Consider the following 24004-nt stretch of genomic DNA (forward strand, 5'->3'; position numbering starts at 1 on the left):
GTGACCTCCCTGTCCTTCCCCTGCAAGTAAATCCTCCCTCCCCACAGTTACACACGCGTTTGGACTCTGGCTTTCTTGGGGTGTCTGAGGTGGGGCGGGAGGCTTCACTCCTTGGGGTGGACAGCTGGACAGACCGGTTTGGAACGAGGGGGTGAGGGGAAAGGCCAGCACCCAGTGCCTGGGGCACAGCAGGACTGGCACTGAAAGCTGTGCTCCCGGTTCCCAACGTGGGTGTGGGTGAGGCCAGGGCAGGGGCCGAGGCAAGAGCTGGGAGAGGCCTGGACCTGTCACCACAGGCCCCTGGGCAGATTCCTGGCCCATCGTTCCCACCGCGTCGCACCCCTGCCCTCACTGAGAGTGGCAGTTCTGATTACCAAGGAGCCTCCGGTCCAATGCCCAGACGTGGGTGGGACCTCCACCTGGGCCACAGCTGAACCCACCAAGATCCTTCCTCAGCTGGCCTTGGCTGGCGGGCACTGGGGTTTGGGAGCCCTGCACCAACCACACGGACGACACGGAGGCCAGGTGAAGAGAATTAAATAATGTGTGATTTTATTCCATTAGAGATAAAACCAGCAGCATCACAGCTTGAGCCCTCGCCCCACCCCCTCATCCCTCTGCCCCGCCACGCTTCTGCCTAATGTCGGTAATGGGGGCTTCGGGATCTGGACCTTGAGCGCCTGGAGAGAGAGAGGGGAGAGAGAGGCCCCGTGAGGGCTGGGCAGCAAGCAGGGAGCCCTGCTGTGTAGGCACGTGCACACATACACTGACATGCTTGGGACCACTGGGGCTTCAGTGATGGGGAATTCAGCTGCAGAGAGGGATGTTCCCGAGGGGTGAGGCCAGGCCCTATGACTGGAGGGGATTGGAGGGGACTGCGTCGGGATGGAGCAATCAGGGCTGGGACCTCGTGCCAAAGGGCAACTGTGATTTCCCAGGGAGCTGGGCCAGCCTGCTTATTACCTTCGGGAAGAGCTGTATTCTCGACCTGGAAAGAAAGGATGGGTGAAAACAAAGTAAGTGCCCAGGACCAGGAGTGGGCTCCAGGGCTGGGCTTCCAGTGTCTCCAGCTAAGGCAGTGCCGGCGCTTCCGGCGTGTCCGCTGCTGGACGCTACCTGTGCCCCTTGGCCCACACCCACGCGCTAAGAATGAGCTTTTCTTCCAATTCCCGTAAGTCCCTTGTGACTAAAGCAATCACCGTGTGTTGTGTGTGTGACTTAAAAGTTTTAATTTATAGAAGGCTGATGTGGAAAAAAATGTACCATGGTTTTTTTGTTTTTGTTTTTTGGGTTTTTTTTTGCGGTATGCGGGCCTCTCACTGTTGTAGTCTCTCCCGTTGCGGAGCACAGGCTCCAGACGCGCAGGCTCAGCGGCCATGGCTCACGGGCCCAGCCGCTCCGCGGCATGTGGGATCTTCCCGGACTGGGGCACGAACCCGTGTCCCCTACATCGGCAGGCGGACTCTCAACCACTGCGCCACCAGGGAAGCCCTACCATGTTTTTTTTGTAACCCAGTTTGACATCTCTTCTTTTTTTTTAATGCCACAGAGCCTCCAGCCCGGCTCTCCAGACCAAGCGACCACGCGGACACTCACTGTAACGGGGGGAGGGCGAGCGGCTCTGCCGGCTGTACTGGCGTTCCCATTCTTCTCTCTCCTTCTCTCGGCGTTCCCGTTCCCTGCACGGGGAAGGGGAGGCAAACCAGGGGAAGGGGTGGGCATTCGGCTGGCGATAACACTGAACTGAACTCGATGGCTGGCTGGGTCCCTGTCAGGGCAGGTGCTGCCGATAACCTAGTCCAGGTGGAAGAATAAGCCAAGGGGGCATGTCCTGCTCCTCTCCTCACTTGGAAATGAGGGCACTGAACTCGGAGAGGGGATACTTACTGGCTGGCAGAGCCAGCATCTGAATCCCAGTCTGCCTGGCGATGAAAGGCTTGCTGAAGGGCTGGAGAGTTCGATAATTTCCTGTCACACTCAGGGCACAGCCTCAGAACAAAGGGACTTACATGCTAAGTGCTTAACTGGTCTTTGTCAGAAGGACCAGGATTTGCAACCCCAAGGGCTACATTTACTGGGTGCCTTCGTGCCTGGCTCTGATCTCACGGAATCCTCCCCACCAGCCTAAGAGCTGGGACAACTATTCCATCCGCATTCGGTAGATAAGCAAACTTAGGCTTATCTATAGGCCGAAGGCTCAGACAGGAGGAAGGCGCACAGCTGGTGGGTAGCAGAGGCAGGATCAGAACCCAGGTCCGACTGACTACAACGCTGAGTCCCTAGGCACTCTGCTCCTCCACCCCCGATGGGAGCACATGGCAGCCCTGGAAGCCCAGCATTGATGTGCCTGTAATAAACAACTAACAGCAGCAGCTCCAACCATCAAGCCTCCCCACGTGCCAGGAACCACACACCAGGTGCCTTAACGGGAGAACCCCATGCAGGTGGCTGCCTTATCACATCTATCTCATACAGTGAGTCCTGGCGTAGAGAGCTTAAAGTGCTTGTCCAAGGACCCACAGCAAGCGCAGGGTAGAACCAGAAACAACAGGTGACCCGACCCTGCGACTGACCAACTCTCCTCTTTGCTAACACCAAGCGCTACGGCCTCCAGTTCTGCCCATGGGTACTGGGTGGGCCGAGGCTTTACGGACACTAACCCCTGAGTTACCCTGTGCAGTTGGCACCAAGGTCTGTTCAGACTCTGGGCCAGTGCCCACCCCAGGGCCACACAGTCAGAGAGGCGGAGCTGGGAATGAACCCTGAGTCTGCCTGACCCAGGCTCTGAGCCACTCAGCTCTGCAGGGGAAGAGTCAAGGTGAGAACTGGAGCAGAATGGGAGAGGGGAGAGGCCCTGGCTCCCAGCGCGGGGCTGGCTTGCATTCAGCCGTTCCGTTCGGCAAACGTTTATCGAACACCAGTGTTCTAGGGGCAAAGCACACAGCAGGAACCCAGCAGCCACACCCGACTTCTTAATGGGGACACGAACAAGAATGAGTGAAGGACACAGACAGTGCACACTGGGATGCCAGGTGCAGATTAGTGCTATGAAGAAAAGCAGAGTGGGGTTGGAGGATGTCGTGTTTTGGGGTGCTACTCCACAAAGGATGGTCAGGAAGGACCCCTGAGTTCAGCAAGGGAGGGAAGTGGGTGGGTATCTTGGGAACAGCAGGAAAGGTAACCCAAGCTGGAGGCTGGCGGAGCTGGGAGGAGGTCACAGTGGCCGAAGTAAGCTGGGGATGGGAAGGAGACTGGGGGACAACGTGAAGGCCAGGCGAGGGCTTTGATTATTTTCATCCACCCAGAGGGATCGGCCAGGGCTCTGGATCGGAGCAGGTGGTGGGGAACACAGGGCAACCCAGAGGCAGGTGGGAGGGAAGGGGTCTTACTTCATACGGATCTTGCGGGCCATGGCTCGAAGCTCGTCTTCCCGCTCCTACGGCAGAGATGGCAGGATAGCAGGATGGCAGCGAGGGCGGGGCCGGGCCGGCACCCTGTGTGAGCCCCATGCCCTCACCCCAACCCGTACCTGGCGCTCATGCTCCTGCTGGATCATCTTCTCCTGAGCCGCCTTCTTATCCGCCTTGACTGTGGGGAGGGAGAGACACAGTGATGAGGGGTGCCCTCAAGCCCCGCCCCCAAGATGTGGAAGCTGAGCTCAGAGAGGCCAACCAGACTGCCAAGGCCCTAAACGTGGTGGCCGCGGGGCAGGTGCACACCCACTCCTCCCCAAAGGGCCTCCTATCTGGCAAAGGGCAGGGCCTCCCCACGGCCAGGCCAGAAGAAGGAGGGGCAGGGGAGCCCTGGAGGGGCAGGTGGCGGGACATACACTGCCTGTTCAGTGCCTTCTGCATCCTCAGCTTCAGCTTCTCCTGTGGCGTCAGCTTGGGCTGGGGAGGGGGAGAAGAGGCAGGAGACCGGGTGGGTGTCCCGGAGCTTCCACAACCCACCTCATCCAAGAGCCTGGGACTTGCGGGGGCATGTGTGGAGGACGGGCAGGCTGTGGAGACTGGCCACGAGGGTCTGGGAGCCCCAGTGGACAGTTGAGGAGGGAAGGGAGGCACAGATCTCAATCCCCGGGGCTGGATCTCCCGGCCCACCCGGGCCCCCCTGCAGGCCCACCGGGCCCAGCTCTCGGGCACTGCTGCTGGCGGGAATTACACGGGCGAGTTCCAAATTCTTACTGACTTTGGCAGCTCCTGTCTCTTTACCAGCGGCAGGTTCGGTCCTGGGAGGAAAGAAAACCAGCTGCCACCTTCGACCTCACGCGCCCTCAGCACTGCCCTCAGAGCAGACAGCCAAGGTCATGGGCCCCTAACACCCCCCAGGGAGAAACCAGGTCCCTCCCGGACCCTGCAGGACAGGGCCATGTCCCCCTCTGACCCCCGACCCAAGGCAAGGGCGTGACTCCTCAGAGCCCCTAAGGGCAGAGCTGTGGCCCCCTCAGACCTCCCAGGACAGGACCAAGTTCCTTCAAAAAGAGCACAGTGGAGTCACCTGCTCACCCGAGCTCACAATCCCCTTCCCCCAGCCCTGCCCCACTCACTTTTTCAGCTTCTCGCCCACAGCGGGGGACGCTGCCGGCCTGCCCAGCTTCTCCCTTGGGGGCGACGGCGAGTGACTGCGACTGCGGCTGCGGCTGCGGCTGCGGCTGTGGCTCTGGCTGGGGCTGCGGCTCTGGCTGGGGCTGCGGCTGCGAGTCAGGCTGCGACTTCGGGACGGGCTGAGGGACCAGCTGCTGCGGCTGCGGCTACTGCTGTGGTGCCGGGGCCCCCGGCCGCCCCGCCTGTACCGGTCCCCTGAGCGGGAGCGGCTCCTGGGGGTGCGGTGAGGCAGGAGAGAGGCCGTGAGGCTCCAGGGACCCCAGGTGCGCAATGCCCCACCCAGGCACTGAATCTACGAGCCTCCTCCGAGGCCCTGGGGTCCTTGTGTCTCCACTCCTCTCCCGCTACTTTCCTCAGAAATCCTCCCTGGCCTCCCTCAGTCTCTAAACAGAGACCGCCCTCTAGATACACCGGCCCTAAGACGGCTCTTCACTTCTCACTAGACACCCATTCACCCACTTCTCTGAGAGGTGACTTCTGGGGGGGCAGAACTTGGCTGGCGGCCCCCCCTTGTATGCTCACGGCCTCCTCACCTTGCCAGGTCCACGGTCTCGCCACTAGTGGGGATGACCCCCCCGCCCCCGTGCAAGACTGCAGCACAGACCCACAGGATCCAGTCTGGGGACGTGCAAGCCCCACCCTCTCTCTGCTCAGGACCCTCAGGCTGGCCTCAGAGATGTGACCAGGGTCCCCCTCCGACCCCAGTCTTTCTCCTGACACTGCCCTGTGTCAGGCTCCAGGGAACGACCCAGAAGCCAAACCAACGCCACACACTGATTCTGGTGGGACTGTCCTGGGTTTTTACAAAATTCAAATTTGTTGGCAATATTGAGAAAACAAGAGCTGTCCTTTAAAAATCCAACCCAACTTCTCTTGAAAAACCAGAAGACTGAGCAACACCACACCTGCCACTGAGTGGCCAACGAGCCCAGCAGATGGGACGTATGCTCCCGGTTCACCGGGGCCCACGCGGCCCCTCTATTTTACCTGCTAGACCTTGTAGGTAGCTGACGTTGAGATCCACACAACAATAACACGGGTAATGATGCTGATGACAATAAAAGCACTCACCGAGTGCCAGGCCCTGTACTAAACACTTACATAGAATTCACTTGTCACAACTTCACGACCCAATAAAGGGGACACCGTGACTGTATCTCTTTTTACAGATGCAGAAACAGGCCCCGAGAGTTCACTAGCAGGGCCAGAATCCATACCAAGCCAGGGGCTCCGCAGTCCATGCTCTCATCCACCAGGCCCCCTCCGGGAATAGGACCAGAGGGATGCTCCCGTCCCTAGGTCACTTTCCTCCTGCCCCATGTGCAGCGCTTGTCTCACGCCCCGCCTTCTCTCAAAGGGCTGCCTTGACTCTCCGGCCCCTGCCCACGGAGTACCCCAGTCCTAAGGGTCGCCAGCTGCAAACACCTGGGGACTTCCCGTGACAAGCACAGCTCAGTCTCCCTCCCCACTGCATCCCTGAGAAAGGAGGCTGTGCTCCAGCCCCGGCACCACACCTGGAGTGAGCACATTCCCCCCTGCACCAATCCCAGGTCTCCCCTCCCAGAGCCTGGTCTCGCTGAAACGGGGCCCACGCCCAGCCCAGTCCCCACAACCCAGCCCCACGCACCTGCTTCTGCGCCGGGGCCCGTAACCGCCACGCCGGGCAGGCGAACGGGAGTAGCGGTGTCCGTCTCGAGAGCCCCCACCTGAGTGCCGCCGGCCACGGCTGCGGGATCTCGAGTAGCGCCGAGAGCGGGAACGGGAGCGTGACCAGGACCGGGAGCGGGAGCGTGCGTGGCGGCCAGAGCGGTAGGAGCCCCCGCCGCGGCGGGAGCGGGAGCTGGAGCTGGAACGGGAGCGGGAACTGGAGGTCCTCGAGGCGGAAGAGGAGGAGGTGGTGGTGGAGGAGCGGCGGCTGCAGGTGGGGCACGGAGGGCGGGTCAGCGCCGGCCCGGGCCGTGGCCCACCGCCGTCCCGAGTCCCCCCCACGGCGGCCGGGGTGTAGGGCAGGCAGCGTGAGCGTTACCGACCGGGCGCTGGCATTACGTCCCGGTGCGGGGCCGCCTGGCTGGGGGGGCGCGGGAGGCTTCCCTGTGGCGGCCCCTGACGCAGCTGCTGCAGCTGCGGCTGCGGCTGCCTCCTCATCGCTGCCCCCAAAACTGGTGATGAACGTGATCTTCTCCTCTCGGCCTGGGGTCGGGGAGCGGGAGCGGGAGCGGGATTCGGAGCTGGATTCCGAGGGCGACCTACAGAGCAGGAAGCAGGGGGCTCGAACGCCAGGCTCCTGGAGGCTGCCCACTGGCTAACAGAAGCCACCACAGAGCAACAGAAATCAGAACAGCAGAGCCCCGAGCAACGGCAGCCACCGGCGCAACGAGCAGAGCCAATGGGCAGAAAGACACCAGCTGTGCAAGGATCGGATTCCTGACCACGGAAACCTTCTCAGAACAACCAGGAAAAGGAGGAACAGCAAACTGTACTATTAAAAAGGGATGAGCACATCTGTAATGTAACAGGAAAAGATTTCCTCAACATAGATGTCAGGTCAGGTGGAAAGCAAGTTCTAAAGCATTAACTGTGATTTAATTCCATTTTTGTGAAAAAAAAGTATACCTTATCCCTAATGGCGCCCACGGATTGAGCACTTACTGTGCCAGACTTTTCATCAAAAGGTGCACCTGCCTCATCTCACCTATCCTCCCAGGAGCCCCGAGGGGGCCCTCCCACACCATTCTGCAAAGGGAACTGGGGTCAGACCGAGGTCTGTCACCCTCAAAGCCTCTGTTCCAACCACTCCCACAACCAGGAGACACACGCGTATGCAACCAGGCCCTTCTGTGCCTGTTATTTCTCACTGCTTATTTCCGGGAGTTCAGATTAAAGGGACTTGACTTCTAAGTCCTGCCTTCCTGCCACGTCTGGTCATTTTCCACACAAGACTACGTTACAGCTAAATGAGAACAAATTTTTAAGGTTCACGTTTAAAGGAAAAAGAAATCAGGAAAGCAGGCTAACACTCTAGGAAACAAAAAATGATTCAGACTCCCAGAACACATTCTCCAGTCTGTGATCTCAGGGCAGCCTACAGGGTGGGCCCCCTGGCCCTCCTCACCACCCCTGCCCTCCATGAGGAGGACTGCTGGGCCTTGCGAACTCACCGCTTATAGGGGTCATAGGTGGGGCTGTCTCGGCGGGCGTAGCTATGAAGAGAAGAACGGGATGGGACAGGTGGGGGGGTTTGGGATTAGTGTGCACAGAAGTAAGGCCAACCCCCAACCTGGGCGCCCAAGGCCACACGCTGGGCACAGTGATGAGGGGGCTGCTGGCCAGGTTACGGGCCCTGATCCCTCCTCCTACTCACCTCACATCTGTCCGAAGCCTGAACCTCAGCCCTGACCCACAATGTGCCAGACCCACCCTGACCCTGAGCAACAAGGACTTCAGCAGCCTCCGACCTGGCTGGCCTCCGGACCCTAGACTAGAAGCGACACTCCTCCCACTCCAAGTCCCTGGCTCTACTGGGTCCTGGCTTCCTACTGATGATGATGTTGAAACTAGAAGAGCTAACACGTCTTAGAGGCACACTATGCGCCAGGCACCAAGTGCTTTACTCAGTGAACTCAATCGCTCTTCCTAACAACTCTCTGACGTGGGTACTGTGATTCTTCACACTTCACAGCTGAGGAAACAGGCCCAGAGAGGTGAAGTCACTTGCCCAGGGCCACACAGCTCATAAACGAAAAGAGCCAGGATTCCAACCCAGGCCATGTGGCTCTGAGTCCAAGCTTTTATGCACTGCACTGACCTGCATCTCTACAACTCTTTAAGGAATGTTTTCCAGACCGCACATCAAACCCTGAACCCACAACAGGTCCCTTAAGCTTCACAGCAACCCTCAATGACTCCCATTAAACACACGAGATGTGTCAAAGAGCATGGGTTTGCCTGGAGCCCCAGGCTGGGCTTTCCACATCAGACTGCCGCATCCAAACCTGCCCGAGACCTCGCTGTGGGCACTGGCATAGCCCCTCTCCTGGGAGGTGATGGTGCCCCTTTTCCAAAAAGGAAACTGCAGCTCAAGAGAGAAAGTCACCTGCCCAAACTCTGACCGTGAGGAAGCGGCCAAGCAGCAGAACCAGGTCAGAGTCCAGGGCCAGGCCCGTGCCCCTTGACTCTGCTCTCAACCCTTCCAGCCACCCCATGCCACCTCGCCACTGGCTCTCAGGGAGCACGGCAAGCGTCCCGAGTCCAGCAGGGTGAGGGGAATGGCTGGCAGGGCAGGTGTCCACACGCTCCTCACAGCCACGCCTACTCCAAACTTTCCCTACTCACTGCCCTACTAGGAGGGAATTGCCTGCAAGTGGCGAGCTTGCCCCCAAGGTCTTCCTGAGCCCCGGCTCCTCCCCCAGAGCCCTGAAAGACTGGTGCTGGCAGGGTGGGGGTATGGGGCAGAACCCGTCCTACCTGGGTGGGCTGATCTTGCGGCCCCTTAGCCGCTTCTCCCGGAACTCCCTCCGCTGGCGCCGGGAGCGACGGCCCTGGAGCAGGGTGGGTACGAGGCTGGTGAGGGTGTGCCGTCCATGAGGCACACACCTGCCCTACCACCCCGGCCCAGCCCTCACCGAGTACATGGCCTTCTCCTCCTCAAGGGCCTTGGCATGTTTGATGGCCTCTGCCTCCTCCTTGTCTTTCCGGAGCATCCTACAGAGGGGCACGAGGGGCACGATGGAGGAGGGGCCAGGCCACAGGCAGTGTCACTGCAGGAAGTGAGAAACCCCAAGCCATCCTGGGGGTCTCGCATTCATTTTGCGCTATTATTGAGCACCCACTGCATGCCAGGTGCTATTTCAGGTATTAGGGATTACTGAAAACGAACAAAAATCCCCACCCCCTTGGGCTACCATTCTGGGGAGAAGAGACACAATGGCCAAGGTCACATAACATGGTATGTTAGACGGTGAAAGCCTCGATGGGAAAGTAAATCTCAGAAGAGGGAAGGAAGTCCAGGGAACTGGTAGAGGCTGCTGCAGCCTTCAACAGGGAGGTTGGGGAAGCCACCCAGAGAAAAGTGACAGCTGATGAGAAACCTGGGACAGTGAGCTGAGCAGGTGCCGACAGAGCCAACGGCACACTGAGCGGCCCCGAGGTCAGGTGGGGCCTCAGGCACCGAAGGGGTAAAGAGGCCATGGAGGCCGGCAGGGGTGCAGTATGTGGGCAGAAGACCAGACAGGTGAGACTCTGCGGCCGTGGTGAGGAGGCTGGCTGCGCCTGAGGGAGGTGGGAGTCATGGAGGGTTCTGGGCAGAGGACGCTGTGTTCAGACTCCAGCTCAATACCCTGTCAGATGGGACCGGTCTATGTGACCCACACAGGTATGGCACAGGGCAGAGGCTCAACCAGCAACTGCGAGTGAATGATCCGGGGAGCGAAGCCTCTCCACTGGAGGGCGCTGTCCACCAGGCCCAGGAACCCGGGAGTTTCCAGGAGTCCGGTGGCCTCAGGTCACACAGCTGGGGGCAGCCTCCGCTTCGACAAGGCTGAAGCCAGTCACAAGTACCCACCCCACGAGCTCAGGAGCCTCTGTGTGTGATGCCCTGGCGCAGGGCCAGGCACACAACTGCTCGGGAAGAGGGGTAACAACATATGCCAGGTCCACAGGACGTGGAGAGGCGTCAGCCCGCCGGCCTCACCTGACGAAGTCGCCATCGGCCATGCCATAGGTCGTGGCCTGTTTGTTGAGATCTGCCACCTGCTCCTGGTTCAGTTCGTCCACGTCCACCTCCACGTCTACATCAAAAGAAAGGCTGTCAGGGACCAAAGCCGAGCGAGAAGGGGAGAAGGGGCAGTGCCCCGGGAGTTGGGGGCGGGGGTGCCCACCAGACCGCAGGCCTCTGCAGGGAGGGAACGAGTCAGCTCATCTTGGCATCCCCAGGCTGGCGCAGGGCTTGGCCAGAGGCAAGCACAACAAACGGTGCGTGGGGGCCGGGAGGGGTGTGTGATGTGGAGGAAGTAAACGGGGGAGTGAACGGGGGACGGACAGAGGGCGGCTGAAGATCTAGGTGGGCGGGAGGCAGGGGGTTCGGGTCACAGGCATTCAGAAGCCAGATGCTGGATGACTCAGTGGAAGGGGGACGGACACTTCACATATGTCTGAGTAAGTCTGAATAAACAGTGGGTGGGCTGAGTGAGAAAGGGTGAGAGGTGGAGGGAAGACAGGCATTTAGGTGGAGGTGGGTGGCAGCATGGGGGATGAGGCTCTATAACTGGAGGAACACTTGTTTTCCAGAAGAGAGAGAAAGAGAAGGGGAGGGAGAGACAGAGAGGCTGACACAAGCAAGGAGGACAGACTCAGAACCTAGGTGGGGACAATATCATAGAAGCAGAATCCTAGAAACGAGGAAGGAGAGAGACACAGAAAGGGAGGCTGGACCAGGAGGACACGAGTGAGAAGGGAGGACAGCAGCGCCCTGGAGCAGGGGCAGGACAGGCGGGGCTCCTAAGCACGGGGGCACCCCACAGAGGGGGCGGGACGAGACATGAAAACAACGCCCAGGGACTGTGGGGGGGGAGGGCAGAGAGGGGACCCCACCGATGTCGGGGATGACCTCATCTTCGTCCGAGTTGCTCTCCTCCTCGGCCGGTGACTCCTCCTCCTCCGGCTTCTCTGCCACCTTCTCCACCTCAGCCACCGTGCTGTCCTCATAGGTGTAGCCAATGGAAGCCTTCTTCTCCGCCAGCCTGGGACAGGGGAGCCATGAGCCAGGGAGGTGCGGGGTGGGGGCGCAGACTATGGGCAGGATGCAGCCCAGGCCAAGCCTCGAGGGCCCGCACACCGCACGCCGCCCTCCCAAGTTCCAGGGCAGCTCGGCACCCTTGCCTGCAGACCCTCACTCACGCTCGCCCTCAGCCTAGAACCCTCTGTGGCCACCTCCCACCGGCTCTTCCCTCCTCCTCCAGCTCCAATGCACCATCCTCCAGAAAGTCCTCCCTCAGGCGGGGTCCAGCCCCATCGTCAGATCCCCAGCCCCACTGCTACTGGATCTGTCTCCCCCGGCCCCAGACTGTGAGTCCTGCAAGGGCAGGCCCGCGTTATCCTGGGTAACAGCACGGCCCAGCTTGGTCCAGAGCGGCGTAGGGGCCTAGTGCACGCCTGCTGCTGAATTCAGTCAACACTCCCTGACGCTGTCCCAGCGCCAGCCTCGTCCTGAACGGGGGGGTGGGGGTGGGGGGGTGTCAGGGATAAGGATGAGAGTCATCAGGAAGCTCCCGCCACACCGTGAGAACTCTTCAGAGGGAGGGAAGCAGCAAGCACTAGGATCGCAGTGGGGGAGCTGCGCAGCAGCAGGTGGTAAGGAGGCAGGGCTCCAGGACCGCTGGGGAACAAGTGGAGCAGCGGCTGTCCTGGCGAAGGGGGGCCATTCCTCAAGGGACACAGCCTGGAGAGGTTCCTCTCCAGAGCGACATCAGCCGCTGCTGACCACAAGCTTACTTCACGGCAGCAGAGGACAAACACTTCACAAGCTCCGTCTCCTGCAGCCCTGGAAAGTCCAGGCAGGGGGCACTGCCGCCAGCCCCCTCACAGGGGAGCCCGCCAAGGCTCGGAGGGAAGTCCTCACCGGCAGGTTTCAAACCCAGGCCTGTCCAGCCCGGGGCCTGCTCTAACTCCCTGCCCTAACTCACCTCCTACCATCCCATGGGTTGCAAACGCAGTGTAGAGGTTTGTCAGCAGACCCTTCCTGTCCAGCTGCTGCTTCCTCCTCTAAACATTGATCAATCAAGCGCCTACCCTGTGCCAACCACCAGCCCCGGCTCTGGGGAGCCCAAGGTGGACAGGATGGACGAGGCTGTGCCCTGTGGGGCTCACAGTCTGCCTGCCTCCCTCAAGCCCACGGTGCCCCAGACCCCGGCTCACTTCTTCTTCTCATCCTCACTGGGTCTCTGGAGGCCTCCGTACAACTCGTCAATGTAGATCTGGTACAGGCACTGCTCCTCTGAGACTGGGGCAAGGCAAGAGGCACGTGGGTCAGGGGATGCTGGGGACACTGGGAATTCAGGGGGGACACGAGAACGGGGGGGGGTAGGAGGACAGGTGTGACCCAAGCACAGCCAGGGTCAGAGTCACGGATTCCCAGATAATCACACCGTGTGTGTTGAGGACACAGCACCTGCAGGAGGGCCCTGGTGACACCACTGACTCGCCATGCAACCCTGATCAAGGAAATGAGCCACTCTGTGCCTCAGTTTCCTTTTCTGTAAAATGGGATCACTGGCAGAACGAGCGCGTTGTATTTTGGCGCTGCTACTGTTACCACTGTTAGGAAGGTCTTCAGCTGGACCCTTCAGAACGACAAAGCTATCCTGAGCACTGGACGTCAGTCACCTGGACCCCACGGGCCACTCCACTCTGTGCCTCTGTGGGCGTTTAAATTAAGCGCGGTTAATCTGGGCTCTCGTTCATCCACAACACGCAACTCAAGGAGCTCAGCAATGTACTGGAGCCTCCCCGGGTCTTCCTGCAGTGAGACATGCCCGAATCCCAGTGGGACTCTGGCCTTGCCTCGGTGGGCCTCAGTTCTTCTATCTGTAAAGCGAGGTGCGTGGGCCGGGCGGGCCCAGGCGGGCCACGGTACAGCCCTCCCCGCAGCCTCCGCGGTTCTGCTGGTAGGTCCACAAAGCCCCGCTGACCTGCCTCACGTGAGCTCCAGCCAGCCAGCCCTCCCTGTCCCCCAAGGCCACCCGCCCCCTTCCCCCAAAGGGCTGTCCTCCTGGCCCGGAGTCCAGCGGCCTCTCCTCACTGGGGAAATCTTGCCCACCCTTCCCTGAGCCAGCCTGAGACAGCACACATCTGTCGTGACGGCGCCTTAGCTGTGACTACCACCTGCTTTCGTGATTACATGGCTCCCCCACTAGACCCCTGCTCCCAGAAGAGTGCCTGACGCACCACAGGTGCTCAGGAACTGCGGGAATGAACGAATGAATAGAGTCAGAACTGAGGGAAACCCTGGCTCCATCACCAAGAATCTATGTAGCCTAGGGGGAAGGCAAAAACAACAACGGCATCAATGATGACGCATTCCCCCTGATTCTAAGGCCTCAGTGATTGCCGAAATTTGACAATCTCTGATTTTAGAGATGCTAAAACACCTATTTTAGAAACAAATACGGGGACAGTGAACCCACTGGGAGGGCTGACTGCCAGGCGCGGTGCGGGGCCTTATGCACTCCTCACCGAGCCCTCACAACCACCCCAAGGGACAGAATCCACCTTTATCACCCTTCCCCAGGAGGAGACCGACACTGGCCAGGCTAAGGGACAAGTGTGTGGCCCTTAATTTCACAGGGAGATCCTGGGAGTGTGTGTGGGGGTATCTCAAAGTCCTTCTCAGGAGGCGAGCTGAAGTTCAGAGCTGTCCAGCAGGAGGCAGCAGTGGTTAAGGGCAGGGTGAGAACCCCAACTCCTTGGACATGGTGTCCTCCCCCCCCAACCACTGAGCCTCGATATCCTCATCTGTAAAATGGGGGCATCATCCCTACCTTGCTGGGAGGTTATGCAGATGTACTGAGGTAACAGAGACAAAAAACTCTAAGTTTGTCAGGGTCTGAACCGCCACAAGCCCAGAGAGGGGAAAAGTCTCTAAACCTGTTTTCTCATTTGTGAAGTGTTAACGGTGATGGCTTGGGAAAAGAACACTGGACATATATGAACGCTTGGCAAACTGCCAAACTGTCTAAATATTCATTTAAAACAAGGAGAAATTTCCTTTCCAGAGCTAACATTCTGACCCATGCAGGCGGGGGAAATACACAGAGGAAAATAATGTATTCTTGCTATTTTCACCAATTTTTTAGGAAAAAACGCCACAGAGTTAGAGGGCATGGGATGTGGTAGGACCATCTAGTTCACCAGACATCTCCTGTACCAATTCGAGAGACAGAGGGCCCCAAGAGAGAAAGGGATGTGAACAGAGCGGGTCCATGACAGAGCTGGGACCAAAACCCAAGGCCCCTTAGTAGAAAGGCCTGGGATAACTTTTCTTGCCAACCTTGTCGAGGTCTTCCAGTCTCCAGGGACACCCTCCGCCCCTCCCGCCAAAAAACCCCACTCCCCCGCCGCCCCAGGTCACTTACTGCCAGCAAAGTCGTTCTGTACCAGGCCTCGGTAGCGCTCGTAGTTACATTTCCGCTCGTCCGACTCCTGTTCTGGGGAGCTTTGGGGGAGGCCAAGGTCTTGAGACCACAGGGAGAGGGTAGACCCCCATCCCAAGCCAGCAGGAAGGGGGATGAGGGGCCTGGCTCAGTCTGACGGGCGGGGGGGCCTCCCCACGTGCACACCTCCTTCCTTCCCAGGATGGTGACAGGCAGGCCAGGGCTCAGGAAAGAAGAGGTGCTGCTGGGTAGGACTCCCTGCCTGGCAACCCCTGGGGGAGGCAGCTTACATGGTGGTGAGCAGAGGTGGGGTGTAGTCAGGGATGTGGTCCAGGTGGGCACGGACATCGAAGCGGTCAATCATGTTGTTGGTGTCCCCCTGCCAGGGCATCCTGAAGTGGGGAGCAGGGGAGCAAGGAGCCTAGGGTCCCCATTGCCCAGGACACAAAGTACCTGCTCCCTGCCACCTCACGCTTGGGAGTCTGGCCCCCAAGCCCTCTGATCCCCATGCCAGCCCCACCCTCACCCCCCACCACGCAGTCCCTTATGCCACCAACCCCCCCACCAAATCTACATTCAGGCTCCTGACAAGAATAGGGCCCTGGGGAAACTGGGGCCCTGTTTTTCAGAACCAAGCAAGAGTGGAGAACTCGAACCACGTCCTAGGAGCCACCTTTATAAGCCCAGTCACCCCAAAACACCCCCTCTGGCAACCTACTCTCTGCTGCATCTGGGCCTCTGGCCCCGGCCCCACTCATTCTCCTCTAAGTCCTCCTCCAACCACTACACCACGGGGCCTTTATCCCAACCGCTGCCGTACAGCCTTAGCTAGTGACCTTCACCTTCCCATGCAGGCCAAAGCTTCCCTCTCTCAGACTCCGAAGGTCTGTGTCCTACCCCAGGTCCCTTTGGCCCTCCAACCCTCAGTCACAGACACTACCCTACCCCCAGACCCAGTCTTACATGTTAACGGGGCTCTCGGCGGCCAGGGCAACTGCAGAATCCAGGTGCACCTTGCAAGCTCGACCATGCACCTGCAGGAACTGGGCTGGGTCCTTCTTCTGCAGGGAAGGACAAGATGGAGGTCACCACCCAACGGAGCCCCAAACCCTGCCAACTCCCACACAACCAAGTTAGCAGCAGGCTCACCTCTGACGCCAAGAGGCCCTACTTCAGAGGTAAAAGAACCTACACAAGGCTGGCAGCACTAACGGGGGCCACCTAACCCCTGGAGACAGGGGAAGGGTTTCCTCTCGAGGTGGTAGCAAGAGGCTCTGAGCTCTGGCCCCACCTTCTACACAGCCAGTACCAAGACCCACCTCCCTAAAATACTTCCCCCAACTCTTCACCCCACCCCCACCCCAAGGCCACTCATTCAGAGGCAGGTGTGAGCACTTTGGCCAGGACCAGCCTCTAAGACACCAGGACTGCATAAGCTCATGAAAGGACAATCAATGTCACTATTCACCAGAGACACAGCAATCAGAACTACAAGACACCACCTCACACTAAGATGGCTAAAGTTGAAAGGACAGATGATAGCAAGTAATATTGACAAGAGTATGCAGAAACAAGGTTCTTCAAAAGGTTAGACAAAGAACTGCCGTATGACACCCGGCAATTCCACTCCTAGGTATATACCTGAAAAAACTAAAAACAGAGACTCAAATACTTGTACACAAAAGTTCACAGCAGCACTATGCACAATAGCCAAACCCTGGAAACAATCCAAATGTCCATCAACGCAAGACAGATAAACAAAACATGGCATATCCAGACAATGCAATATTGTTTGGAAGTAAAAAGGAATGGAGTACTGATCTACACTACCACACGGATGAGCCCTGAAAACATTACACTAAGCGAAACAAGCCAGTCACAAAAGGCCACACATTGTATGATTCCATTTATGTGAAATGTGCACAACAGGCGAATCCAGAGACAGAACGTAGACTGGTGGCTGCCCAGAGCTGCGGGGCGCGGGGAACCGACTGCTAATGGGTATGGGGCTTCTTTTGGGGCTTATGAAAATTTTCTAAAATTACATTGTGGAAATGCTTGCACAACCCTGTGAATATACTGAAAACCACTGAATTGTACAGTATGTGAATTATATCTCAATAAAGCTGTTTTAAAGAACAAAGGTACCTAGACGGAGAACGGCCCCTGAGTCGCTCCCACCACCTGATGTTACACCTTACACTCACTTATCGCCTCAGGCCTGAGGCCTCCTGTGGGGAGTCACGATTCCAAGTCACCAGAACTGCGTCAGGAAAGGATAAAATCTAGCTGCAGCAGCTCCCACCACTGAGCTTCCCGAGAGCCGGGCCCTGGCGAGCTACAGCCCCTGCCACGTCAGAGGAACCCACAGGAGCCACGAGCCGGGCTGCTGGTGCTCCCCACTAAACCCTGGCCAAGCTCCCAGCACCACCACCCCAGAGCCCAACCACTTCCCATCCCGCCTCCCCCCTCCCCCGCAGCACTGCCACCTTCCCCAACCACTCTGCGGCCTCCTGGCCTCCTCCCCGCTCCCTGCTACCACCCTTGCCCTCTGCAGCCCATTTTCCACGAGGCAGCCTGAGGGGTTCTGCTAAAACCTATTAGGCCACGTCCGCCTGCTCAGAGCCTCGCCGCTCCGCTCCAGCTTGGCCCTCTCTGACTTCTCTCCCCCGCCTCTGCTCCAGGCGGCTGGCCTCCAGACCACAGCACACATTCCCCATCTCCTTCCAGCCGCCCTCCTTGTCAGCTCTGCCTAACAGCTCCCCCGCAACCCGCCTGACTCTAGGTCCTTAACCGCACTGTCTGCTTCGGAGCACCGCCCCTCACGGGTCACCTGTCTCCCACACTAGACCGCAGCTTCCACGACGCAGGACCTGTCTTGCTCACTGTTGTATCCCCAGCGCCTAGAGCAGGGACCGGCCCACGGCAGGCGCTCAGGAACACTGACGGAAGGAAAGAGAACAAACCCTCACCGACAGCCGAGGAGGTCGAGCCCCTGCAGGAGAAAACCGTCAGCATCAAGCTCCCGAGCGCCTGCACTTCCCGCTCTGCCTCCACCTCCCGCCCCAACTGCCAGGCGAGCAGGAGCTGAGAAGGACGCTCCCCAGTGACCACAGCTGCTACGGGGCTACCACCTGTCCTGCGCTCACTAGGCGCCAGGCCGCTCTCCCTCTCCTCTCACATGTGAAGACGCTGAGGGTGGGGTACACCCGAGCCCACGGAGTCCAGCGGGGTGGCGCTGCTGGAATCCAACTCCTCATCCCGCACCTCCCCTGCCTCCCTCAGTCCCTCACCTTGGGACACACAGCGCCCTCGGTCCGTGACCGCCCCAGCCAGGTCTAAGGCCAAGAGCCCCTCGTGTTCTGAGGCTGCGCCAGGCCAAATGCCCAGCTCCCACAGCCAAGACTCACGTGGGACACTGTGTGCAGGATGGACTTCGGCCTGTAGCGTGAAGCCACTGGCAGTGCCAGCACCACAACAAGGAAAATAGCATTGGGCGGGGAGTAAAAACCTGGGTCCATGGACTGGCTCTGTTGGGAGCGTCTGGAAAAGTCAAGGAACCGTACTCAAAGCCAGGAGTTGGGGACTTTCCTGGTGGTCCAGTGGTTGGGATTCCATGCTCCCAATGCAGGGGGCCCAGGTTTGATCCCTGGTCGGGGAACTAGATCCTGCATGCATGCCACAACTAAGATCCCGTGTGCCACAACTACAGAGCCGGTGCAGCCAAATAAATAAATATTAAAATAATAATAATAATAATAAAAATAAAAGCCAGGCGCTGAACTAAGTGCTTTATGTACATCTCAAACGTCTCAGTCTTGGGAGAAAGGTGCTACTCTTACCCCCATGTCCCATGAGGAAACTGGAGCTCAGAGTGGGGAGGCTCACTTGCTCCTGATCACACCAGCCATAAACAAAACTAGGATCTGAGCCTAAATGGTCCTGACTCCAAAATCCACTCTTTTTTTTTTTAAGTGAAAGGTACAATAGCGTTAATTATATGCACCTTGCTCTGCACCGGATCTCTAGAACTTTTCCAGCTTACAAAACCGAAACTCTATACCCAATGAACAACTACTCCCCTTTTCCCCTCCCGCAGCTCCTGGCAACAACCATTTTCTGTTTCTAAGGTTCTGTTCTGTTTCTACTGCTTCTAAGACCTCATACACATGGAATTTTGCAGTGTTTGTCTTTTTGTGACTGGCTCATTTCACTAGACATAATGTCCTCAAGGTGCCTCCACGCAGTAGCATGTGACAAGATTTCCTTTCTTTCTGAGGCTGAATAATATTCCACTGTATGTATGGACCACTTTTCTTTACCCATTCATCAGCTGATGGACATTTAGGTTGTTTCTACATCTTGGCTATGGTGAATCATACTCCAACGAACAGGTACAAATATTTCTTCAAGACCCAAAATCTATTCTTAACCAACGGATCATTACATCTCCAGGATCAGAGGGGGTCACAGGAGTTCATGGAGTCAACTGTTAAGCAGGCACCGACGCCAGGTGCAGGCGTTGTGCTAGGGCCATGGCACTGACTGAGACAGCCAGCCTGGCCCTCAGGGCTCACAGTCCAGTGTGGGGGACAGACCCATCCCCCACAGTGACGACCTAGAGTGGGCAGTGCTGGGATAGGGGAGCCAGGTGATGCGTCATTTAGCCTGGGCCCTCCTGGAGAAGGAGATGCCGGAGCTGAGATGTTTTATTTCCCACTTTCACATCAACAGGGAATTGTTTCTTTATCCAAACCGCTGATCAGAAGAAAGCTGACAAGGACAGGAGAAATGACAGAACTAGGGTCAGCTAGGGAGAGAGAGCAGGCACCATGGACAGATGAGCAGAGAAACCGGCTGCCTAGACACACCTGCCCGGCCCATCACAGCTGACCTCAGCTTCCTCAGTGCTCGCCTCAGCCGCCTCCCTAGGCCCAAGAGCAAGATGAGAGACCCGTGTGACAGCCCCATCCCCTCCTCAAAGCAGCTATCATCCACAGCTTGGTGGCCGTGATCTGAATGCTCATCACGTTCTCGTACGGGGACAATGGTTGCTTGTACAGGCCTGCACCACAAAGCACCCCACAGACACTGTTGTATTCTTGAAGCTCTTCCCTGTCACCCTGTCATCACCACTGTCCCAAGGGGGAAAACAAAGCTCAGGGAGCTCCCCAGCTACAAGAACAAGAGCACGGAGTCCCAGGCCTTCTAAGTGGCCCAATTCCAGCCTTTTTTCCTCCACATCATCCATCAACCTGGATGCTAGTCCAGCTCTACTTGGTAATAACAACAACCTCAGAACCAACAAGAGCCGGCATTTACTGAGCAAGTTACCCTGGGCAGGCCTGCCCTCAGTGGTCTCTGTGCCCAATCTCACTACACTCCAACAGCCCGGGAGAGAGGTGTCCTTGTCCCCACCATTTGTGGCAGACCATGAGTTGGCAACCAACATCCATTGCCCCTTCCTCGATAGTAATAAGACTCCTAACTGGCACTAGGCCACCCAGGATACAGTCTACGCCTCTTAACCTTCCTGACAGCTGTTTGTGACCATGGGGTTACTTGCCGGCCAGGGGGATATGAGTGGACATACCATGTGCAAACATCTGGAGACTTTCTTAACTGGCATGAGCCCCCTGGCCTCTTTTCCCTCCCTTCTTCTTCCCCGTTGGATGTAATGAACACATGATGGCTAGAGCTTGAGCAGCCCTCTTAGACCTTAAGACAACACTGGGAAGAGAAGCCATGCATGGCTGAACAACAAAACGGTCCCTGAGCAGAAATGGCCACCTCTGCGCTTTTATGTGAAAAGGAAATAAACTTCTATCTTGTCTAAGCCATTGATGCTTTAGGTCTCCGTTATTCACAGCCAAACGTGATTTTATAGGATACATCATTTCACATGCAGAAGAGGAAACCAGGCTCAGGGATACAGTCACTTGCCCGGGCCACATGGTATGTAAGTGGAATAGCTGGAATTGGAACCCAGAGCCCTGTGACTCCAAACTCTTAAGGACCTGGTATGGTTTGGTATTTTGCCTCCCGGCCGTGTCACCTTGAACAAGCTGCTGCACCTTTCTGAACTTCTATTTCTGCAGTAGAAAGCCCAGGTGAAGAGCTAAGAGAGGTCCAGGGTCAGAGAGTCTGGGTTAGAATGCCAGCTCTGCCCTCTTGCTATATGATCTAGGCCATGACTCTCTGAGCCTCAGTTTGCTCATCTGTGAAATGGAATCAATAAAAAGCAAACCACCTCCCAGGCTGGGGGTGACAATTTGATGAAGTGGAGACGCATCAAGTGCTCAGCACAGTGGATAACACATAAATGCTCAACAGAATTAGCCATTGTTATCAGCATCACCTTTAACACAGGGATCAATACCAATCTCTCAGGCCTGCTGAAAGGACTAGAAAGAATGTGCCAAAGTAGCAGGCACAGGCCCTGGCACACCACGAACCCTTAACAAATGGCAGCTATTCACTCCTGAGCACTGACTGTGTTCTTGGTCCACTGCTGGGGCCTCACCAATAAGCAACATAGACCCAACCCCTGCCCTTGTGGTCATGTTATAGTTATTCTGACACCACTGGAGAGGGGCTCTCTCTACAGCCCAGTGGTTCCCTCCCGGGTGACAGAAGGCAACTGAGGCGCTCTCAAAGATTCCTCTCCTAGGGTAACAGCAGCCTCTGTCTCATGGGTGACTGTGGGGATTCAAAGAAATCACGCATCTAAAGCTCTTTTCAGAGCCTGGTGCCTGCGAAGGACCAATTAAAATGGTAACTGCTATGCTTTATTCATCTGTTCTTTTAAACCACGTTGGGCTCAAGCTTGGAATGCAAACATGACCCAAATACACCTAGTCTCCAATGCTACAGAGCTGGATATGTGTGCTAAATTCCGCAAAGGGGAATGACAGGGAGCTATGACGGCTGAGTATGGAGGATGAGGAAAGACTTCCCTGAGGATTGAGATCTGACAGATGAGCAGCAGTTAATCGAGTAATAGGAAAAGCTCATGCAAAGGCCCTGTGGCTGGAGAGGGCTATATAATTTGGGGAAGTAAAATGGTAACTCTTTATACATCTTTTTTTTTTGTTAGAAAAAGTAGCCTAGATATTGAGGACGCCAGATGGCGTGAGCAAAGGAACAAGGCAGAAAGCAGAGTGACAAGAGTCTGGAGGGGGTGGTAAAAGGCAGAACATGTAGGGTCTTAAACGCTGGGTTGAGGAGCCCGGCACTAGGGAGTCACAGAGAAGTTCTGAGCAAGGGAGGGACAGGGTCAGCTTTGTGCTTTAGAAAGACCTCTCTGGCCCCTCCACCCTGGAGGGTGGATTAGAGGCGGCAGGACTGGAGGCCAGGAGACAAGGGAGGAGGCTGAGGCAGTGATGCGATGGTAAATGAAAACGTCTATAACAAATACCATCTAACAGGAGAACTGAACCTAGTACGCAAATGCCATTTCAAGCTGGGGTCTCAAGAGCAAGTAACAGTTAAATAGGTGAGAGGATGCATTACAGGTTCAATCCCTGTGGTGGCAGAGACGGAAAAAAGGCCAATGGAGCTACCTAAGGATGAAGCTGAGAGGCCAGACCACAAGGGCCTTTTAGATCACAAGATGCAGTGCACTCTTCTCTCCAAAAGCAACTGAAGCATCAAACAGGGGAGGGAAATGGTCAGACTTGACTTAGTGAATGATGACGGCACTCCTTCGGGGTGCCAAATTCAACCTCAAGAATGCTGAGCTCTTCTGGGCACTGTGAATACAGCAATAAGCAGGATAGACACCATTCGGAGGTGGCCAATCTTATGTCTGGACTGCTCTGAGTGTTACAAAGACTTTCCTCCTTCCTACTGACCCCAGCTCTGTACTGAGTCCACACCAAACAGCGCAGTATACTACAATAAACAGAATGCCTCAAGTTTTTACCAATGATTATGCTCAAAAAATGGACGTTCTCTGGAGGAAACTGGGCTCTAACATTAGCGCATTTCCAAGCCCAAATCGTACCAGGAGGACCGGGCCCCACCCTCCAGCAGAGCTCCCAGCCCAGATTAAAGGTTACTCACGATCTTTTCATAGTACTCCCGCCGCCGCTCTGCCCTCTTTTTGTAGTCGACCATCATACCTCGAAGCTTCCGCTCATGCTTCCGAGCCTCGTGCCACATCGTGGTGAGGCCAAGCCTGGGGCCTCAACCTGAGGGATAAGGAGACGGGTGTCAGACGGGCTTTAAAAACCATATAGACAGACTCTATGTCATCTAACAAGTTGGTGACAGAGTTGATCCTGAAGAGCAGCTTCAGGGAGGGGAAGTGAGGCTATGGAACCCTGCTCCAGATGCTCAGGTGTATCCCAGGCAACTCTGATCCAGTACCCTGGGCATTCTGAAACCGCCCCCTCGGGTGATTCTGGAGTGAGCATCCCTGGGAAAGGGGTATCCTGTGTTCGAGGAGCCAGAATCAAGGATGAAAGGTTCGGGAATGGAAGGAGCGAGTGTTGGAAGCAAGGTCTGGAAACAGACCTGGAGCAGCTGGGGCTGGAGCTCAAGGGAGGGGAAAGAGCTGAAAGGGCTCCCACCAGGGGGCATCTGTGGGTGTGCCTATGGGTAGCAGGGGTCCGGAGATGAAGGCAAGTGGACGAAGAGGAGAAAGATTTTATGGGAACAGAGTAGTGGCTTGGCGGTAGGGGTCGAGGGCAGGTGAAGGGCGTGGACGGAAGACGTCGACCCTTGGGGGAGGAGGGGGAGCATGGGAGAGTGCTGTTAAGGAGAGACCAGAGCGCGGCTTAAGTCTAAAGACGGAATCTAAATTGGGGGCGGGAGGGTAGGGTAGAGACTGAGGGAAGCGGAACGGGCAGACAGGACGGGGTGGGTTGAGCTTCGGGGCGAGGCTGGAGGACAGAGGCAGAGCCCGAAGGTTTGGACAGGGCCGAACACCGGGTCTGGGCCTGAGGGTTCGGGTTAAGTTTTTTTGACAAGAGGAAGGGACCTGTGGCAAGCGGCGGGGTCCGACGCGGCGAGTTCGGCCCGACGGCGGGGGCAGGGCGCGGCCTCAGGCCCGGCAGGCCGAGGGGGTGCGGAGCGGTCGGCCCTCGAGGCCGGGGCCGAGCGAAGGCTCACAACAGACCGGGGAGGGGTCGAGGCAAGGACGAAGCTGGGCTGACGTCCGCCCGAAGCCAGGAGGTCACGGCCAGCAGCCTGCACTCGGCAGCTCGCCGCCGCCTCCCACTGCTGCGCTCGCGCGCGGCCCGCACCGGAAGC

General features: G+C 57.4%; 1 protein-coding gene across 2 annotated transcripts; it reads right to left on the reverse strand.

Annotated features, from left to right (window-relative positions):
• Positions 1 to 544: 544 nt before the first annotated feature.
• Positions 545 to 23981, reverse strand: CLASRP (CLK4 associating serine/arginine rich protein). 2 transcript variants are annotated; one of them, XM_082676113.1, is made up of 21 exons: positions 23733 to 23981; positions 22814 to 22941; positions 15713 to 15810; positions 15040 to 15141; positions 14732 to 14811; positions 12516 to 12600; positions 11193 to 11341; positions 10294 to 10390; positions 9227 to 9305; positions 9069 to 9142; positions 7763 to 7804; positions 6635 to 6850; positions 6232 to 6519; positions 4547 to 4816; positions 4189 to 4228; positions 3830 to 3890; positions 3530 to 3588; positions 3390 to 3436; positions 1597 to 1679; positions 964 to 988; positions 545 to 680 (listed from the first exon to the last, which is right to left on the reverse strand). In XM_082676113.1, the coding sequence occupies exons 2-21, from the start codon at positions 22910 to 22912 to the stop codon at positions 638 to 640; spliced, it is 2037 nt and encodes a 678-aa protein (XP_082532239.1). In that variant the 5' UTR covers positions 22913 to 22941; positions 23733 to 23981; the 3' UTR covers positions 545 to 637. The 2 variants fall into 2 exon arrangements, 1 of the variants encoding a protein (XP_082532239.1); XR_014298129.1 differs by lacking the exons at positions 545 to 680; positions 964 to 988 and having other exon boundaries at positions 4185 to 4228.
• Positions 23982 to 24004: the final 23 nt, after the last annotated feature.

This window comes from Grampus griseus (assembly GCF_964374135.1).
Source record: "Grampus griseus genome assembly, chromosome: 19".
In the NCBI taxonomy this organism is placed as follows: Eukaryota; Metazoa; Chordata; class Mammalia; order Artiodactyla; family Delphinidae; genus Grampus; species Grampus griseus.

Bases quoted from the DNA above. Each gene is read 5' to 3' on its own strand.
- CLASRP (XM_082676113.1), bottom strand. From the start codon at position 22,912: ATGTGGCACGAGGCTCGGAAGCATGAGCGGAAGCTTCGAGGTATGATG. The intron at 15,811-22,813 runs GTGAGTAACCTT...CCTTCCCTGCAG, and splicing joins GGGAGTACTATGAAAAGATC to AAGAAGGACCCAGCCCAGTT. The intron at 1,680-3,389 runs GTAAGACCCCTT...TTCCCCGTGCAG, and splicing joins GCCCGCAAGATCCGTATGAA to GGAACGGGAACGCCGAGAGA.